The sequence below is a fragment of the Tenrec ecaudatus genome, chromosome 4 (genome assembly GCF_050624435.1).
Source record: "Tenrec ecaudatus isolate mTenEca1 chromosome 4, mTenEca1.hap1, whole genome shotgun sequence".
Lineage (NCBI taxonomy): Eukaryota > Metazoa > Chordata > Mammalia > Afrosoricida > Tenrecidae > Tenrec > Tenrec ecaudatus.
This window is the reverse complement of record NC_134533.1, coordinates 100,803,536-100,824,402: the sequence shown is the minus strand read 5'-3', so window position 1 is coordinate 100,824,402 and position 20,867 is coordinate 100,803,536. Positions and strand designations below refer to the sequence as shown.

Genomic DNA, 20,867 nt, shown 5'->3' with positions numbered 1-20,867 from the left:
CCCTTCCATGAAGGGAGCCAGAGCTTGAAGGTCCAGGCTGAGCTCCTACCCACTAGACTTTACTGCCATCTAGGACTCGTGGGACAAATGTGCACCACCCTTCCAGGAACAACAATACAATGCCATTTCCTTTAAGACTTTACTTCTCTTTGAATTAAAAGGATACCAAGCATTTTTCTCCCTTAACAATTCACTTGTAAAATTTCCTCCACCGAGTAAATCAATTAGATTTGTTATCCCTAATGTATCCTCTAAGAAGGACCCCAGCTTCTTAGAAGAACTTCTTGCTTGGTAGGTAGGGTGGAGGGGCAGGAAAACTTTTGATGAGATGAATTGACAAAGTGGGTGTGACAACAGGCTCAACCATAAGCGCATTTGTGAAGATGGAACATGACCGAGGAGTGGCTCATTCTGTTGCACATTGGGTCGCTATGTGTCAGAACCAACTCAATGGCATCTGACAACATCAATTCCCCAAATGATTTCAATGATATTTTTAAATGGCTGTAGAATCCGAGGTTGGTTGGCAAATCCAAAACCAAATTCACTGCTGTGGAGTCAAGTCCAAATAATAGCAGCTTGTAGAACTGCCTTGGGGGTTTCTGAGATGTAATTATTATATTTTTAATTTTTTAATTGAGTTATGATTAACACATCACACAATTCAGTGGTTCAATCAAGTCGAGAAGGACTGTGTATTCATAATCACGATCAACTTTGGGACTTGTTTTCTTATTTTTTATACATTGATGTTGATTCCTTATTTCCACCTCCATCTCTGTCTCCAGTGAATCATCTGTTGTTTTACTATCTTCCTGCTTCCTTCCATGCCAGTTTTCATGTACAGACAACCAAACAAGACTAGGGCAGACATCAATGGTACCCATATGAAACTCACTGAGACCTCATTACGATAGAAAGCAGAGAGTATTACAAGTTTAGAATGAATTCACATTGAGACCATAGGGTGATCAAATTATGATACGTTCTAGTCTGGCTTAAATACAATGACTAAAGTCCTCTTGAAAATGCTCATCATCACTTCTAAACAGTTTGCAGTGGGGATTCAGTCGGGATTCAGTGGGGATTCAGTGGGGATTGAATAGTGGGAATTCAGTGGGGATTGAATAGTGGGGATTCAGTTGGGATTGCATAGTGGGGAGTCAGTGGGGATTGTATAGTGGGGATTGCATAGTGGGGATTTCAGTGGGGATTGCATAGTGGGGATTCAGTGCGGATTGCATAGTGGGGATTCAGTGCGGATTGCATAGTGGGGATTCAGTGGGGATTGCATAGTGGGGATTGCATTTGGGGATTCAGTGGGGATTGCATTGGGGGTTCAGTGGGGATTGCATAGTGGGGATTCAGTGGGGATTGTAGTGGGGATTGCATAGTGGGGAGTCAGTGGGGATTGCATAGTGGGGATTGCAGTGGGGATTCACATCCCACATAGTACCCTGTACATGGACTGTGAGCTATCACTGTCCAATGTACTTTCCACAATCAAGTGTTTAGGATTTGGGCACTGGTTCCATTTCCTTTTCCAGGTATGGATCACACAGGTTGGTGTGCTTCCTCTGCATGGACTTAGCTGATTTCTCACTTACATAACTGCTTGTATTAAGAAAACACCTTTTTCAAGGCCCCAGCCTCTTTTAGTGATGAACTCTTTAGAAAGTCTCACTGTTAACCATTACCCTCCCCTAAAAAAAGATGAAAAAAGCAATTGTTTAAAATTTCTTCTGGCTTGCCTCTACTCAGAATTTTGAACATATATAATAGAATAACGATACAAGAAAATGTGCGACAGTTATAGATTTAACCAAGTTTTTAATTTTGTTTAAATTGTTAAATAGGACCCAAATAGAAACTTGATTTTCCAGTTTGCATTTTCAGGAGAATGGGCAAGATCTCAAGGACAGACTCCATCTCTAGGTATCTGTCTTCTTAGCCTGGTCCCACAAACTCCCCAAATCACAGACCCTCAAAGTGTGCGTGTGTTTCCTTGCAGTTGACCTGGACAGGCTTAACGATGACGTCAAGAGGTACAGTTGCACTCCCAGGAACTATTCTGCCAACTTACGGCAGGAGCTGAAGCTGACCCATGTGGTCTTCTTCCCACGCTGCCTGCTGGTGAAGCGCTGTGGAGGGAATTGCGGCTGTGGAATCGTCAACTGGAGGTCCTGCACGTGCAGTTCTGGGAAAACTGTGAAAAAATACCACGAGGTAGATTCTTCTCAATTGTCTGTTACCATATTACATCGAGCCTTCTTGGTGGCATTAGCGCTGTCTTAGGGTTACAGAGCCATTCTGTATGATTGCTCCATGTGTTCACTGCTCCAGGGCTCTCAGCCAGGGGAAGGACCGGGAGTTGAATTTCTATCTACGGTAAGTTTACCATGCCTAAGGCCTGGAATTCACCCTGAAAAAGGATTCTTTCTCACTTTCACACTTCCACACTAAAACTCAGCTAGAATAGCTAATTTAATGTATGAGGATGACTTTAAAAACTTCATGGAAAAATTGAGTTGAAAGGTAATGGAATGTTCCCACTAACTATTCAAAGCCCCTATTTATGATTTATTAATTTCCGGATCTGTTTCACATCCACCTAGAAATGTAATCTTACTAATTTACCACGACATGATGGCAAAATCTAGGTCACATTAAAAAAAAAAGACTGAGTCAAACTTTAATTAAACTCAGACAATGAAAAATAAATTACAGAAAAGATTGCAAAAATAGAAATAGAAAATATAAATTTTCAGAGACCTTTTCATTCTGTGAATATGAAGGCATATTTCTCTAGAAATGCTCAGTTTTCCTGAAGTACCGCTCAGTAGTACCTAGGGAACTGGCTTTTGGATTATGTGAAAATAAACAAAAGTAAGTAGAAAGCTAGAAGAACAACAAAATGTACAGAGAATGGCAATTTTGAATGACAGGAATAGCGATCGCTTACAAGCAGTTACTGCATGCCAGACACTATTGTAAGTACCCAGGAACTTAATTATTGATGTCTCCTCTCTCTGTAAAGAGAGACTATTTTCATACTCTCTTTATGAACGAGAAAATTGAGGCCCAAAGGAACAGTGAAAGCATGGACGCAGTTGTGTTAGTGTTTTATCATCCGTCCTGCTGTAGAGCAAAGCTATTCCCTCTCCTGCTCAGTTGCACAGGTGGAATTGACCTGCGGCTTGGGGTGGGAATCTGTGGAGGATGTTATATGCTGTTGAACCAGGACCAGACATGCTGCACAGATTTTATGGGGAGAAAAACTCTTCTTACGTCCATAGAGGCTTGGAGTCAAATGGAAAACAGATACTGTCTATGGACAACCATGGGAAAATATGTCTCAAAGCTTGACCACCTGTCACACTGATATTCACCCTGTGGGTGCTCATGCTACTCTAAGTGATGGTCCGGTGGTCCTAGTGATGGGGCTGAGCTCTAATACGAGCCAAGCTTCTAGGAGATTCACACAGGCCTCTTTCCTTGCTTCTGCTGGCTCTATTTCAATTTATGTTTAATGTTCACCGTGATAACTTTAAATGCCAGTATGAAGTCTTCCGTGCCTTTGTCTCTGAGCTTCAAGAGGAATCTCAAGAAATAGTAGAGGCACCTGAAGAAAGGCAGCAGGTGTCAGAAGTGGTCCCTGATGATGCTGAAACATTCTATGGTCAGAATGACAGCAGTGACATGCAAGGACATTTAGAACAGAGTTTCTCAACCTGTGGGTCACAACCCCTTTGGGGATCAAACGACCCTTTCACAATGGTCGCCCGATTCATAACAGTAGCAAAATTACAGTTATGAAGTAGCAACAAAAATAGTTTTGTGGTTGGAGGGTCACCACAGCTTGAGGAACTGTATTAAAGGGTCACGGCATTAGGAAGGTTGAGAAGCACTGATTTAGAGGAACCTGTTACTGAATCAGAACCTGATCTGGAACCCAAATCAGATCAAAAGCCCATTTCTGAAATCCAAGAGGAGAATCTGAGCCTGAATTAGAAGACACTGCTCCTAAGGATGCTCAGAAGAGTTCTTCCCTCGCCCCTGCAGACGTAGCTCAAACAGTGCACAAAAGCCCATGGACATTTTCTTGGGCATCGTGACCAGTAAGAACCTTCTTCCCAGTGGAGCTCATCCAGTTACTGGGATGCCATCTCATATTGCTAAAGTCCCATCACAGCCCTGTTCTGAGTCGAAACCTAAATCTCAGATTCCACCACAGAGGCCTGTCAGGGTTCAAAGAGTGCAGGAACAAAGAGCGAATAGATCCTCCTCCACAAAGGGGCTCTAGATCGATTTGGGAGACTGACACGATGAGGTCATGCTGAACCTCCAAGAAGTGTGAGATACCCCAGTTCTTCACTGATAACCTGCCTCGTGAGATGGACAAATCACCGTTTAAAGATTTCTTTCAAAATTATTAGAATGTGGTAGAGCTGCTCATCAACTCCAAAAACTAAAATCTCTGCCATCAACTAACTGCCGACTGACTCATAGCAACCCCCTGTGGGTTTCCAAGACATATCTGCATATGGGAGTAGAGAGCCTAGTCTTTCTCTCGAGGAGCTGCTGGTGGTTTCAAACTGCTGACCGCAAAGACCGCAGCCTTACTCATAACCACTATACCACCAAGGATCACCAACAGCGGTGGAAAATTATCTAATTTGAGTGTTCTTGTGTTTAATGACTCTGAACTAATTCAGAAAGTTATTAGCAACAAGCCTATCATGCTCAGAAGTGAAGTCCATCATAGACAAGAAGAAAATTCAAGCTGCCAAGGAATGAGACCATTGAGACAACCACCTGTGGGGACCTGGAAGCCCTCAAGGTATGCTGGGTGATGGATTGACAGGCCTTCCCCAAAGTGACATGGTACTAAAGCCAGGATTTGGGGTGAAAAGAGGAATTGCTTCAAGGCAGTGAATACCTCTTCACTGGTCACCATGTGGCAATACATATCCTATGTGTTAGGCTGGGTTGACCAGCGAAACATATCCAGTGACACTCCTATATGTGTAAGAAAGAGATTTATATCAAGAAGTAATTATATATTAATAAAGATCCCAGCCCTTTCCAACGCAAGACCATGTCTGGTATTAGTCTTTAAGTCCCTTTTCAGACCATGAAGGCACATCCATGATGCAGAATGCAGGAACATCCCAGGTTGGTGGGTGCAGAGTACTGTGGATCCAATGGTGGTGGGCATAGGGCTCTGGCAGCAAGCAGGGTCCATCAGCAAGAAGCTGAAGACAGAGAGAGAAGGAGAGGTTCCCAGGCCCTCCTTATGAGAAGGGCACACACACAAGGAGGCGCCGTCAGGCTGTGACCTGATTGACAGGTTGGCTACCACCCCTACATTTTTATACATCTTCATGTTGACGGGAAATTATGTAACTACCACACCCTAGTTCCTGCAAAAGAGTGCATTTCTTGAACTGGCCGTTGTGTCTTGGATTATTACTCTCGTCTGGTATAAATGGCTTCAATTGGTACACTTTAACACTTCTTTGTGTTCATGGTCCCTACACCCATATCCTCTCCCTTATCTCTCCTGATCTTTTAAGCCTTCACTGGCAATTGTGTGGAATGTTATTTGAGGAAAACAGCTTTTTAAAGAAGAAGAAAAAGATGAAGTTTTCTTGTGTATAGAGACTGGATTTTTTAACAGCCATTTCCTCAAAGATATGAGTATTGCTTATTACTGGCATTTTGGTGTATTTTGTTCACTGAAATATTTCTGACTTATTTTCTATGTGCTTTAAAAGGAGGTCAGAAATATAGGATTTGCTAAAATAGTTTGAAGGCAAGGAAAACTGAAATTGTCTATTCTTTTGAGTCATGTGTGGTGTGGAGATATACTTATTGGTAAGGTTAGAAATGGAATAAAAAGTGTTAGAATTTCTTTTATATATATATATCATAAAACAATTATAAAACCTATATTTTACCATTGAAATTAAAGTAATGATAGTTTTAGCATGTGTATAGTGCAACCAATATGCATTTCCCTTGAACTGTTATGGCTTTACAGTAGTTCTTCTGTGTTTAATATATACTGGTAGAAAGCCACCCTCCCTATCTGCCCAACCCCCCCCCCCAAACAAATCCTTCAACTCTGAATAACTAACAAACAAACAAAAATCAGCAAAACTGGTGTGCTGTCTACTTATCTTTTATTTCATTCTGGGCAATTGTTTTAAGAAAATAAATACAAAAACTCTAAATTAGTTTTATTGGGATCAGAGGACATGAAGAATTTTATAGTCCTTATTGACCATGAAACTTTTGTTCATATTTATTATGCTTTACTCTGAAATTGAGTTTCAAACTGGAATGGCTGTGAGGTCAAAGGCTTCTAAAGAGGTCCTCTGACCTAAAGACTTCAGCATTTGTATTAACTTGTATTCATTTGAAACTTCCTCACATTCCTATTCATTGCCCCAAAGGAGTGTGACTTTACTGGACTTTGCTGAGGTGCTTCACTGTCAGCTGGTTGTTGTGTTTGTTTTTCTCTTGAAGGCCGAGCCATGTGATACAGTCTATGTTTTGTTCAGGTTCTCTTTCATCGATGAATATTCCGTGGGTGTGGTTAGAACCATCAATTTTTATTTAAACTTTTCTGGAAGAGAAACTATGTATAAATGAAAGAAACAATAATGATGGAGCCAGGATTTGTGCATCCCTCTCAACTGGTTCTGGAGAATATGTTGACAGCACTCACCACTCCCAAGTTGATTCCAACTAATATCGATCCTACAGGACAGAGCAGAACTGGCCCTGTGAATGAGACTCTACCGTATTTGAATTGCTTCTATAAACTATCACCAAACTAAAGGAAAAGACGGTTGCTAATGGATATTCAGTTTGTTCTGACCGTGTTCACAGGATTAGACTATTGTGATCCCTGTTCACAGGATTAGACTGTAGTGATCCCAGGATGGTTGTTGGCTGACTTTTAGAAATAGATGACCAGGCTTTTTTTTAGTCTAGAAACTCCTCTGCGACCAGTACATAGCTTCCAGTATTGGCAACACACAGGTCAGCACTGGGTGATAGGTTAACAGGTGGATGGTGGAAGGAATAGATATCTCTCCCTAAGTGAGCTCTCCAGCTTTGCAAAAGATGATGATTTTTCCTTTAAAAATAATGATAAGTTATGAGAGGATGTCTGGCCTAAATGAAAATAGGTAGGTCATCAATATTATATGACACTGAGAAATGAAAGCCACACTGGCCAGGCTTAGGACTAGGCCTACTATTTCATGGCCAGAGAATGCTCCCACCGTGTGCATTGTTTTATGTGCGTATGACCTGGAGAACCCTAGATTGGATGCTAACACCTGATGACCTCTGTAATGTTTATGCATACCCTGAGGATAAATCAGAGTGCAATAACCAGGTCAAAGTTCAAATGAGCTAAAGTAGATCCAGGAAATGGCACAAGTCTATTTGGTAAAATCTGGGGAAGAATATTTAAGTGTGGGTCTTTATAGTAAATGTAGAATGCTTTATTTTAGCACTGATTGCTTTCCTGAATTTTGTTTGCTTATTGTGATTTTTCTGACTGCTTATTATGGAAACCGCAGCATTAACCACATTCCCAGGGATTTTTCCCTCCCTGGCATAGAATTCTGAAGGGTTCACTCACGTTCCTTCTTTTGGTTCCTTTTTGTCTCTGCACACAATAGCTGTTACCTATACATCTCTGGTCACAATTAATATCTATGCCGGAAACCCCCGATCCCTTTGTTCTGTCACCTGAGTGAGTCTCCAATATCACCATCATCGAAACTGTTCTATAACGCCATGGCTTTCAAGCCTGTGTCTTAGTATTCTTCCTCCTAGGACTCGGCGGAGCACTGTACAAAAGCCCTCTGCCAGGTCCCGGGCAAGGGGACAAAACAACATCGATCACTCAGTCGGTACCAGCATACCTGGAACAACGTGCCTGTCATATTTCCTTCAACTTCTAAAATACCCTTGAAGTGTGTCACAGCTGTTGCTCCTTTGAATGCCTTGTGGAAAATAGCAGGCAGCTTGTTGCGTGTCCAGGAATGGGGGTGTCATGAATGCAGGGTCTTCAGGGAAATATTTCAGTCCTTTACTCTGCTAGCTCACTGTCTGTATTTTTACCTCGGAGGCACCGGAGGCTAGTTTCCCCAGCTGATGGCCGTCACTGATGAGATGTGCAGAGTCTCTACGAGAGAGAAGCATCCTTCTGGGAGGGATGGAGCTTGTCTCAGTAATCAGGCCCGTGCAATTCTCTGCAAATAGTTGAATGCTCAACAGTTGAGCAGTGGAGTCCAGAAAATGACAGCATCCCTAATGAATCTAACGTCACTGCTCTTTTCACAGGCCGCGCTGCTTCTGCTCGAAGGTGTGTGACCATTCTGCGCTGTGAAAGAGGTTGTTGCATGACCTATGTCCTTAAACGGCTCTAGACAGCATGTTAGAGTTATTATTTTCCACGACATGCCTCTTGGCTTAAGCAGGACTTCACAGACACTTGGGAGTGATTTTTAAATGATCATTTCTCGGGAGACGTGAATTGGGTTGACAGTTGGAGTAGACTATTTTTTTTGTCCTCTTCTCCCATAGTTGTTGTTGTTAGGGGTCACTGAGCGGGTCCAACCGTAGCGACCTTGTTCACAACAGAATGCAACCCTGCCCAGTCCTGACCCGTCCTCACAAGTGTTCCTGTGATGGAGCCCGTGATGGTCGCCACTGTGTCAATCCGTCTCCTTCAGGGCCTCCTTCTCCCTCCGTGCCCCTCTGCTTTGCCAAACATCCTGTCCTTCTCCCCTTGGTAATGCACAATGAAAGAACAGAATATTCCTCAGGAGCCGGATGACACTCTAACGTGTAGTGTTCTTCTTCAGTTGACCCCTACATCCCACCCTATACCAGGCGAGGTCCATTTGGTCAACAACATAGGAAACAACAGAAAAAGAGAGAGAGAGAAGTGCAGTTTCTCTGCCTCCTCTCATCGACGGAGTAAAGAGGAAGTTTGTGATCTTGTCGGAAAAATGAACAGCTACCAGCTCTACCAGTGACGAGAATTCTCCCTGGACATGTGTGACAATGAACGTTCGAAATGTGAGCAGCCCAAGGGAGAGATTAAAGACTTTCATTTATTTCATTGCATTACTAATTTAAATGCAAATAGTCACACATGGTGAGTGACTGCCATATTGCCAGGAGGTCTAGACCCATCTCTCCTTGTTAACACTGAAATCACGCCTATCCGGAGTCCAGCAAAACTGGAAAGCCGTAGGGTCGCCGACCTGGTTCAGGAGAATTCTTTCTACTTTAATAGAGAATTTTACCTTTACATGAAAAAAATGTTTCTTTGGTCTAAATATTTGGAGATAGAAGAAATAATAGGGTATCAGACTTTGAGCGCAGGTAAAACAGCATTTGTCATTTGTAATATATTTTAAGTAGCGGCCGTTGAAACAAACCTCCCTAAGACTGCAGTTGGAGACAGGGGACCTAGAAAGAAGAATTTTCAAGAAGTTCCTACGATCTGTCAACAAGTCAGGGAGTTTTATAAGTCATGATTATCATTAACTATACGAAGTCAATGAATATATAGTTTCTTCTTTTCTGTTGTTTTTCCAAAACATGTTCCCTGAGCTTAGAGAGAGGACCTAGGCTTCTGTCCCTTCCTCCCTCTTTGAGGACTATGCAGGCCCTCTTTTGCCTTTCCTTTTTTTCCTACTTAGAGAGAGCATGGGTGAGTGGAAAGTCACACGCTGGAAGAAGGGAGAGGTGGGCTCTGGTTCTAGCTCCTGACCCCTGAGGATGCAACCAAGGGCCCACCACTTAACACCTCCTAGGGCTTCAGGAGTCCTTATGTAATTCCCATCACACCTTATAATTTTGACTTTCTTGTCAGATCTAAAATGACATACCTTTAAAAGAGTATGCTCTATTTCCCACCTCCCCCCCTCAAAAAACCCACATCTTAATGAAATTATATATATATATATATGTATATATGTAAATATATATATTTAAAAGATTGATGATTGAAGCATTAGGTATAGGCACAAGAATAAAGATACCAGGTCAAGTGATTAATCTTTATAGTCTGTTTGTCAAATAGTCCACCCATGGGTTTAAATGGTCACTCCCGTGTACCTTGCCATCTGAAAAGCACATGACAAAGGTGGTGACAACATGGTAGAGTATGGCCTGGCTTGCTGCCCTCTGATTTCCTGACAACCCTGTTGAGATACTAGCCAAGGGCACTTGAACAAGGTCTTTATTTAAACACTATAAAATGCTCACATCCTTTCTCTTTTCTATCAAGCTACGCATCAGCCCTTCCTGCCAAGGCTCAGAAAGCCTGCCTTGTCCATGATACTCCTGCCACAGAGAAAATCTGAGCTGCATCATGAATGATAATCAATCACCCAGCTGTTATCAAATCAATTTCAACTCATATGGATCCATGTCAATCAGAGAAGTTCTGTGCGCCATAGGCTTTTCAATGTCTGACTTAGAACATAGATTGTCAGACCTTTCTTCCCAAAGGGCTCAGGGTGGATTCAAACTACAGATCTTTCCGTTACCAGCTGAGTGCTTAACCACTGGGGCCATGCAGGGCCTCTACATCATGCTAATGTAGTGCTAAAATTCAATGCCGAATGAAGTGTCCTTACATTCCATGCCCAGCTAGGTTTCTATTATGTTTTCCTCAGTGGATAGCCTGAACATATAGTCATGGTTCCTCCAAAGTGCCATCAATGTTTTTAACTTTTTAATTCTATAAAAGTAGGAATGTACTACCTTGTAATCCCAGAGAGCTCATAAAAAATTTTTAACCAATAGTAATGTCCATAGATATTAAGACTGAATGTTCACGGTTCAATAGAATTTTTTTTAAATCATTTGACTGGGGCTCTTACAACTCTTATAACATTCCAGACATCAATTGTGTGAAGCATATTTGTATATATGTTGCCGTCATCATTTTCTAAAGATTTCCTTTCTATTTGAGCCCTTGGTATCAGTTCCTCTTTTCCCCCTTCTCCCACCCCTGTGACCCCTTGATAAATTATAAATCATTACTGTTTTCATATCTGACACCAACTGCTGTCTCCCTTCACCCATGTTTCTGTTGTTCCCCCCCTGGGGGTGGGGAGGGTGTTATTCGTTGAACATTGCGGTCCATTATAACCTCTTTTGTCGCCTTCAAAGTTAGTTCTCAGCATGCCAGTAAGGAACCCTTTGTCCCTTTGTGTCCTTCTTAGGAGGACTGGGCCCCAGGACTTGATTTCAGCCCCTCCTTTGGACACTCACCCTTTGCGGCAACATGACCTGAGGGTGAAACATGAGCCTTTTAGCCTCTGGGTTTCAGATTTATTTCCTACCCTCCCTCAAAGCCCCGATGCCCTGCACACTTTCCAAAAAAAGTCGGGAAGCAGGAGAAGGAAGTAAAAATGAAATAAAAACCAGCACTTTTTAAGGCAAGAAATTATGTATCTTGAAGACTGCCTGCTTTAGCAGTTGGGTAGAATATTAAATAAACGCTTAATGATTCGGCTTTACACAATATATTTGTGCTGAAATATGTACTTGGGTTCCTATGTCAGCCGTTAATTTGAGAATGGTTACAAGGCCCTACCGTCCGTTTTTTATATCCTCAATAAACAAGAGCCCGACTCCGCAGAGAGCTTTGCTGCGCGGTTCTGTTTTATTAGTGTAATTGTCTTATGGCAATGAGTCATCCAGTGGTTACAGTAGTCACATATTGTTTTCATGTGTAGTCATTTGTAAAGCTGAGCATCTTTGATGTTTTTTAGTGGCTTGCTCATTCACTGGCCTTCCAGGCAATGAAAAAGAGTCAAGATTTTCATTTTCACCCATGGGTGATGTGAAATGGGTGACTGCCCCTCAGTGGATTATTAATTCAATATGTGTGCTTGCAACTGCGAATCTCAGCTCTGAAAATCGGAAAGCATTTTCGGATGGTACTTATGAACAAGCATTCTCCGGCAGGTGTAATTAATTCAGCGGCTCTATCCCTTTAAAGGTGGCCAGATCACCCATAACCAGCCAGTTTACTTTCTCTGATAAAGGCTTTTCATTTTTCTTTTACCTTCTTGTGCTCCTGAAAATCAGCCTTGCTTTCTTCCTCCTTTCAAGGTTGTATACCTGAACCTAAGACTATTACATGGTCTGAAAGCCTTGAACATCAGTGCTGTGATCAGCCAGGAAAGCAGTCCAATTTCCACTTTGTTCCAATAGAGCTTTCCTGTCTTGTCTGGGAAAGTGTCTGCCAATTCATTTTTCTCTTCTTATCAGCAAAACACATATATAGTGGGCTCACATTGCTTAATATAAAACACAAGGAAAGTCCCTGAACAGCCAGGAGGCTGGTTAGAAAAACTGCCTGGATTTTTGCTTTCATCCCCAAGCACACACTGCTGTTTGCCGTTGAATGAGAAAGCAAATGGACAGGCTGCTGACCTGACAGACTCCTGTCATCACAGAGTATGAGGCTGTGATAATGGTCTTCCACATGTTCAGCTCCACAGGCGTCATTTCCCTTCCCCGCATCCCCGACTCCTAATAGGTGGAAGGATCTGAGTCTAGCTAATAGGTGGAAGGATCTGAGACAATAGCGACTAGATAATCTTGGGAAGTTTCTTGGCAAACCAATAGGGTACCGGTCCCTCAATAACTTCCGTGATCCAAGATGGGCACACGGGGTTGTTTTCATGTGCTAGAGGATGTGCTACTTCACACCCCAAATCGAACACACTCTTCATCCATTGTTTTGACAGCATATTTTCACATGAAGAGGTCGTGTCTTTTATTCTTCATAGCTGACCAGTGGGAAAGAATCTAATCTCCTTTTCCCCATTTTTGAAGGAAGTGCTGAGGGCAAGAGGAGCTTGGGAGGTAGAGAAAAAACAAATGCCATCAAAACTCTGCTCTCCGTACTTGAACTTTTTTTTAAAAAAAATGAATAAATCATTTTATTGGGGGCTCTTACCGCTCTTATAACAATCCATACATGAATTGTATTAAACACATTTGTACATATGTTTCCATCATCATTTTCTTATTTTAATCATTTTATTAGGGGCTCATACAAATCTCATCATATTCCATACATACATCAATTGTGTAAAGCACATTTGTACATTCATTGCCCTCATCATTCTCAAAACATTTGCTCTCCACCTAAACCCCTGGCATCAGCTCCTCATTTTCCCCTTCCCTCCCAACCCCCCTCCCTCATGAATCCTTGATAATCTAGAAAGTATTATTTTGTCATATCTTGCACTGTCTGACATCTCCCTTCACCCACTTTTCTGTTGTCTGTCCCCCAGGAAGGAGGTTATATGTAGGTCCTTGTCACCAGTTCCCCCTTTCCAACCACCTTCCCAGTATTTCCACTCACACCACTGCACCTGAAGGGATCATCTGCTCTGGATTCCCTGTGTTTCCAGTTCCCATCTGTGCCATTATACATCCTCTGGTCTAGTCAGATTTGTAAGGTAGAATTGGGATCATGATAGTTGGGGTGGGTGGGGGAAGAATTTAGGAACCAGAGGAAAGTTGTATGTTTCATTGTTGCTACATCACATCCTGACTGGCTTGTCTCCTCCCTGAGACTCTTCTGTAAGGGGGTGTCCAGTTTTCAAAACGTTTTCTTTCTACTTGACTTTTCATCAAAATTGAGAAAGGGTAAAAACTGACCCAGAAAAGAGATGATTTTGTTCGGCTCCTTTTAGCTTGTTGGGGTTGGACTAGAAGGGACACACACACACACACACACACAAACACACATGCACACACACACAAACACAAGCACACGCGCACACACACACACGCTACTCTGGAATCTCTGCTATCTGAGAGACTCTATAGGACAGGGTCTACCTGGCCCTCTGAGTTTGAAGATCATTTCTTTAAGGGAGTAGAAAGCTTCATCTTTCTCCCATGGAGTGGCTGGAGGTTTCAAACTGTTGACCTTGTGGGTTGAAGCCCAGCTCATCACCACGATGGTATGAGGATGCCTGAGGAGACAAAAGGAGAGGGTAGGAAGCCATTCCCTTCTGTTCAACTCTATGGCTGTAGCATCGCTCACCATGTTCATCCGGGTGCGTCTCTTTAGCACCTGCAGTGTCCCCGCCATGCTGCTGAGCAATACAAACAAAGCATTGCATGGGAAGGGTAGGAGCCAGACCACGTGTAGTCAAATGCTGAGTCCACTCCTTGCGAGTTTTGTGACTTTGGGCAAGTGTCTTACTTTCTCTCCTGTAAAGGAAGCGTTTAGGGACGTGGCCGTGCAGTGGTACATTCTCACCTTCTATGTGGGAGACTGCAGACAGCTGGGCAGCATTGTGGGATAAGTTTGGGTCTGCTAACCACAAAGGTGGCAGTTCAAAATCACCAACCACTCCACAGGAGAAAACGGAGACCACCCTGTTCCCCTCAAAATGCACTGTCATGGAAACCCCGTGAAAGGTGCCCATGAGTCAGAATTAACTAGATGTGTTCAGATTGGGATTCATGGAAAACCTAGGTTCAGTTCTCTGCCAAAGCACCCTATGCATCTGAGTCACACCCATTTGTCAGTGGAGACTTACATTTCCTATGATGTGGAAAGGGTTTGAACCGACCCCGCAGACTAAGTCAGACTGCCTGTTTCTGCAAATCAACCCCGAAAACCTTATGGGTTGCAGCCACTCCATCGGAGGCCGTGCAGGACTGGGCAGTACTGTATTCTGGTGGGCATGGAGTGCCCATGAGGGGAGAGCCCACTAGAGAGCAGATAACAACCAGAGAAGGGTTAGAAAAATACCTCTCTCAGAGGGTTGCTAGCTACAGACAAAACTGAACTCACTGCCATCGATTCAAATACTGATGCATAGCGACCCCCTGTGAGTTCCCAAGGTTATACCTGTTTACAGGAGTAGAAAGTCTGGTCTCTTTCCCATGGAGCTCTTGGGGGATTTGAATAGTTGACCCTGCGGATCACAGCTCAGTGCATAACCGCTACACCACTAGCACTATGATGTGTTGCTCTTTAGACCTCCACAAATGTCAGTGGTCATCCTTGCTTCCAAAGTGCTGATAATCCAGTTCCTAAGGGTAATGCAAAGAAAATCATGTAGCATTGTATGAGACAGATTGCAAATGGAATAGGATATTAGGAGAAAATATAACAGTTGAATTAACTATAAATTGATGTTTGGACACGATGTACTTGTATCAGATATTTTTGATGTCTCATGAGCTCTCTTAGGGTCTCCTCCCTACCCACGCTACCCCCAAACCCATTTTGTACTTTGTTCAAAGTTAGGGTTTGCAGGCTCTGCTGCCAATGGGAGTGTTCGTTCTGCACCAGAACTCGGTGCTAGCAGAGGCCAGGCTCGCTTGCTGGATCGACCATTGAGCATAGACGGTGATTCCTGCTCTCCCTCTTTGGACCGCCCACGGAACAGCGGGCTCACGTGCTCCAGGAAAGGGGTCCACAGACTAGGATGGAGGAGCGCTGAGGCGCTAGGGGATAGTTTTCCTAGTTGATGTTTTTGTCTGGTCATAACTTTTAAGCAGGTAATGTGAAGATAGGAATTTGTGGCCAGTCCAATCTAGAGTGAAGAAAAGTGGGATGCCTTGTGGCCTGTGCTTGAGGCTACTCTTGCAAGCACGGTGTCAATCTGTCTCATTGAGGGGCTTCCTCTTGTCCACAGAATCTACCTCCCCAAGCATGACGCCCTTCTCCAAGGACTGGGCCTACCTGGTCCCCGAGTTGTGTTAGGTCCTTTTGTACATCGTGTTGCTGTCTGTTACAATGGGCTGGATCGTACCTAACAGCAGCTTTCAGAATCCTGCCAAAGCTAAAGCAATATTTTTCTGATCTAACGCCTCTCCAAATATCCCAAGCAACGCATAGCAGGCTCCACGTCAGCTCACACATACCTGTGAGAGAGCAGTCCATCAAGTCCATTTGCGCTCCTGATGGCCCCAGTGAAGCAACAGAACCACCTCGGAGATTTCTGGACTATCATCTGCATGGAGCTGATGGCCAGGCCTTTCTCCCGGGGATCAGCTAGGTGGTTTCATACAGCCAATGTATTAACCTTTGGTCCCATGAAAATACTTTATAAAAAGCTACTGTAGACACACGAGACAGGCATGGGATTCCGGGGTGTTAGAGAGCACAGGTCTGGTGTTAGGTCAAATTTATTGATAGGTTCTCAGTAAGAGAGTTGGCCTCTTTCAGAATCACCATTCTCTAATCTAGGAAATGGGCATAGTGGTGCCTTCTCCGCTTTGTGATGGACGAGGTGTTACAGATTAAACTGTGCCCGCCCCCCCCCCAAAAAAAACGTGTTAACCTTCATGGGGTGTGATTATCAGTGATTTGGCATTTAGGTAATAACACAATAATCTGTATAATGTGATGTGTTGTAATTAGTCAATCAATTGTAAGTGGATTAGGGTGGATGACATACCCTTAATAGGCTTACAGACCTGATCGATCCCTGATACAATGTAAAAGGAGTTTCCCTGCATCACCTTTGACCTGACCAGAGATAAAAGAAGGGAGAAGGAAGCAGAGAGAGAAGGATCTATTATCACCAAGACAAAAGCACTAGGAGTAGAGCTTTACCTTTAAACCATACGGTGGTCTCAGAGCTGGTCACCTCCTGGACCCGGAATAAGACGGGAAAAGAGATGGGGGCCTCCAAGGAACGCTGAGCCCACAGAAACTCAAAAACAGACCAACAAACACAGGACCTTGCTTCTAAACTAAGTTAACAAAGAAAGAAAGCCTTCCCCTAGAGCACGCACCCTGAATTTAGACGTGAATCCTCCTCATCTGGAAGAGAGCAAACCCGTGTTTGCTAAAGCCATTCCCTGGTGGTATTTCTGTTACAACAGCACTGACCACGAAGACACATCCCCTTCGCCCCCGCCACAGCCACCGAGAACCAATAAAACAGGCTGTGTACAATTTCCTTGGGCCGTCAAGTGCTACAGAACTGTTTGGTGGCGCCGCTGCAGAGTTTATAATGTGAAACAAAAAATAAGATGAAAACCAAAAGGTAACAGGTCCCTAAGAATATGAAGAAAAGAAGCAGTTTTCCAATTGTAAAGTTTATGTGGGGGAAAAATTGTATCATTTACCAGGTGAATCTAATAATGGTATAGCAGGAATGAATAGTGAGCTTCTTTTAAAGCTTAATGTTTTAAGATTCTGTTTAAATGTATCCATTTAAGAAGCTAAGTATATTCCTGGTAATTTTTTAAAATGTTGTATTGATATACAGGTGTCAATGTATAAAGAAAAATGTGGCATCTGAATCTGATTTGAAGTATTAATTCTATTGTATCTTAATATGGAAGAACATAATGGTATTTTCATTTATTTGTGGCTACAAATAACCCTCAAGGGGGCAATTATTTTTTTACATCCGTCAAATAGTCAGCCATAGAATGCCCCCAACTTTCCGTGTTGTCTTCACAATAAGCTCGGATTGCATTCATTGTAATGCATGCCGTGGTCAGAAGCAATCTTCCGATGGTATTCAGGACAGGACTTGGCCTGAGAAGACCCATGGAAAGGTATCGAAAATACCTGCTGCACTCACGAAAATCTTTCTTGGGGCAGGTCACGTTATTCTTACAAACAGTGGAAACCTTCACATCAGGAAATCAAAGATTGTTTTTTAAAATATATGCATGTTCATAGTCAGAGATGCGATAGGTTTGGCCAGATCCTCAAAGGTTGAAGAACCATTCATTTGCCTTAAAAAGAGTAAGGTTGAATTAAACTCCAAGAGCTCTCTAACAAGAAATATGTTTCTTGTCCTAGGTTTTGAAGTTTGAGCCTGGCCCTTTCAAGAGGAAGGGCAAGGCTAAGAGCATGGCTTTTGTTGACATCCAGCTGGATCACCATGAACGATGCGATTGTATCTGCAGCTCCAGACCACCTCGATAAAGGATTGTGCACGCACCTAAATTGAACCGGAAGGAACCTATAGTCTAAGCAGGGTGTGGTAAGATGACCCTTTGCCACCAGCATCTGAATTTAGGACTAGCCAGGCTCGCAGTGAATGCAAGCGGTTGCTGAGTTTCAACCTAGCTTTGTTAGTGTTATGTAAAGTAGGAAGATGCATCATCAACTAGCAACGTCTATAGCCAAGAGTATAAGATTGCATATACTAATAGTGTCGGAGGATCCACTCACTTAAAATATAGATGCTTGTGTCTCCAAGAAGGCTTCAAAATGTTTATGGAAAAATGGAATTAAAAGATAATGGATTTTTCCCAATAACATTTTGAAACCCCATCATATATGTAAATAGGGAAATCAAATGGTTTATCCAGTATATATAGACAGAGCTTATATATTGTTTCTTGGACCCTTTGACAAAATAATGGATGTCTCAAATATGTGCAGCCTTTTTTTAACACCAGAAGATGAATTTGATTGGTTTGTATTTTGATTTTTAATGGGTAAACAGGTTCAGTTCTCACTCTTTTAAAGAAAGCACCACATATATTAAAAACAAAAGATAAGTTGTTTTTATGTATACATCTAAATGGATCACAAATAAAAGGGGAGAAATAGTAGAAAAAAACTCAAAAATGAACCTTTTCCCCCCACTGTGACATACACTACACATGTGTCTGTGTGTCCAATAATCACTCGTTTCCCAAGCCACATGGCAGTCAGATAGGTGCTACGGGAATTAAGTCATTGTCTTCTTTTTTATTCATTTTGCCGAGGCGTGCCGACTAACTGACACATGTCTCAAAGACTGGTTTATTATTGTAATCTCACAGGAGGCAATTTGTAAACGGGAAGAGAATTTTGAGCTTTTTTCTTTCCCAAATGTCCCCCATAAGAGCAAATACTTCAAGAGCCCCGTGAGGACTTTACTTCCCAAATAGTGTTCATTGGAAGATTGGGCCATTGAAAGTATTTTTTTAAAGGTGTGGGATGGCATAATTCAGAGGACCCCTATTTGGTCATGTGTTCACTCTCCATCTTATGCTAATTCCTTTGAGATACTTTACTTTTGTGTTTCTGTCTCTTCCATAGGTGGACATGGATTTAAAATGATATTTATGCTCGGCATGCCACCATAGATTATTTATAGGTTAAAAACTCCTGTGTACTAATGAAACAACCACATATTAGTAATGCCAATCCCTAACGATAGATTCACTCACTGTTCTAAGTTCTTGTTTCTGAAACAAATGAAATCAGGTCCTTTCCAAACCCATGGAGTTTGTTCTAGAAACCACAGCTTCAGCCCTGCTCCGCCACAAGAGAACTGTGTGTGCAGAGGCTGTTCGGGATATTTATAGGAAAATTTCATCCCTGTTCCCGAATGTCTATTTTAAAGAACACTGAATCCAGTGGGTAGGAAGTGATTCATCATTCTCTAAAGCAAGGTCTTTAAGGGAGCAACTATGAAATCAAGATTACTTGGGGGCTTCTAAAGGAGAGCTTCATTTTTTCTTCCTGCCTGGAGAGAAAAAGACAGCCGGGCTCTTCTCTGATGTAAGACTTAACTGAAAACAACCAACGTGGGCGTGAGTGGTATGTGACACGACTGGGTAAGTCCCAGCGCCAGATGAGTGACCGCCACACAGTCAGATTCCTGAGCCTGGTACGTTCAGGACTCAGTTCTCAATTAGCCTTAGAACCCCATTCCTTCCCAGCTCTCTGAGGTGAACGTTCAACGATCATTGAAGATACACTCAATGTTATGATATCATGAGGACGTAGTCAAATTAAATGCTCTCCAAATTCCAGAGCAAACCAGAAACTAAAATCAGAAATGGTCCAGGTAAACAGTCTAGTAATCACTCACTACTCCCAAGATTCCCGTGAGAACATCGGTTTCCTGTACCACACTCACAACGTGAGCTACATCACTAGTTTGTGTAGCTCATACCATCACTATAAATATAAAAATCAATAGTTTGATCCAAGTTTCAATAAACGTTCCTAGCTACAATAACCAGGATGGTTCTCAGCTCTTGTCTTTTCTGTACTTTTTATTTATTAGGGGCAATGTAAGCAAGTGTATTCATCCCATTTTCCTACTCCTTTTCTTCTGATGTGGGGGCTCCTTTGTTAAAAGTTCTTCCTTGGTCATCTGTCTCCATTGCACTTCCAACTTGTAGTCAATACATCTGCTTTATTTCCATTAAAGGAATAAAAAGCTTACTGTACAATTTACATTTCAAAATAAATCCTAATAAATGCACATTTCTACATGGTTCACTTGCCTGGGATAATGTCTTTCATTCAATGTACTCTTGGAGAGCAGAAAACTTTCATAATACATTCTATTATTATTGTTGTTGGCCGTGTTGGTAATAATGAAACTTTTTTCTTCTATATCATTCTCTGTAGCAAATGTAATATGCCTCTTGTTATCATGAAAAATAAATATTGTTTTTGAACAAAACCATTCCATTATTTAGTCCTCAATTGTAGCTTTAAAAGCTGAATAATGTTGCAGACTTACTTTCACAAATGCACCCAACTATTTGAAATGCTAAGATGGGGTGATTTCTGAGCACTTCATGCTATTCTGCTGAAAGCTTCCAATTTACCAGCTTTCACTCCATCAGCTTCCCGTCACTATTCAACGAGGCACGGTTTGGTTTTTGTTGTTGTTGTTGTTGCTATTGTGAAATCTACATATGGTTGTCTCCCCACGGGACTTTCAATTAAATATCATTTCCTCTGGGACTCTCTGGGCAATACAAATGGTTAGTTTACTTGACTGCTAACTGAAATGTTGATGTTCAAGTCTCTCTGGAAGTACCTTTCCTTAACAAAAAGACCTGAAGTCTCTCAC

The 20,867-nt window shown here is 42.3% G+C and overlaps 1 protein-coding gene and 1 pseudogene across 2 annotated transcripts in view; both read left to right on the top strand.

Moving 5' to 3' along the window:
- Positions 1–20,427, top strand: part of PDGFD (platelet derived growth factor D) — a 284,897-nt gene extending 264,470 nt beyond the window's left edge. For both annotated transcript variants that reach the window (XM_075546530.1, XM_075546529.1), the window contains exons 6-7: positions 2,012–2,226; positions 17,858–20,427. In XM_075546530.1, the coding sequence (XP_075402645.1) occupies positions 2,012–2,226; positions 17,858–17,983 (341 nt within the window). In that variant the 3' untranslated portion in view covers positions 17,984–20,427. The remainder of the gene's footprint in view (positions 1–2,011; positions 2,227–17,857) is intronic.
- LOC142444305 (ras GTPase-activating protein-binding protein 1 pseudogene) lies at positions 3,220–4,935 on the top strand (annotated as a pseudogene).
- Positions 20,428–20,867: the final 440 nt, after the last annotated feature.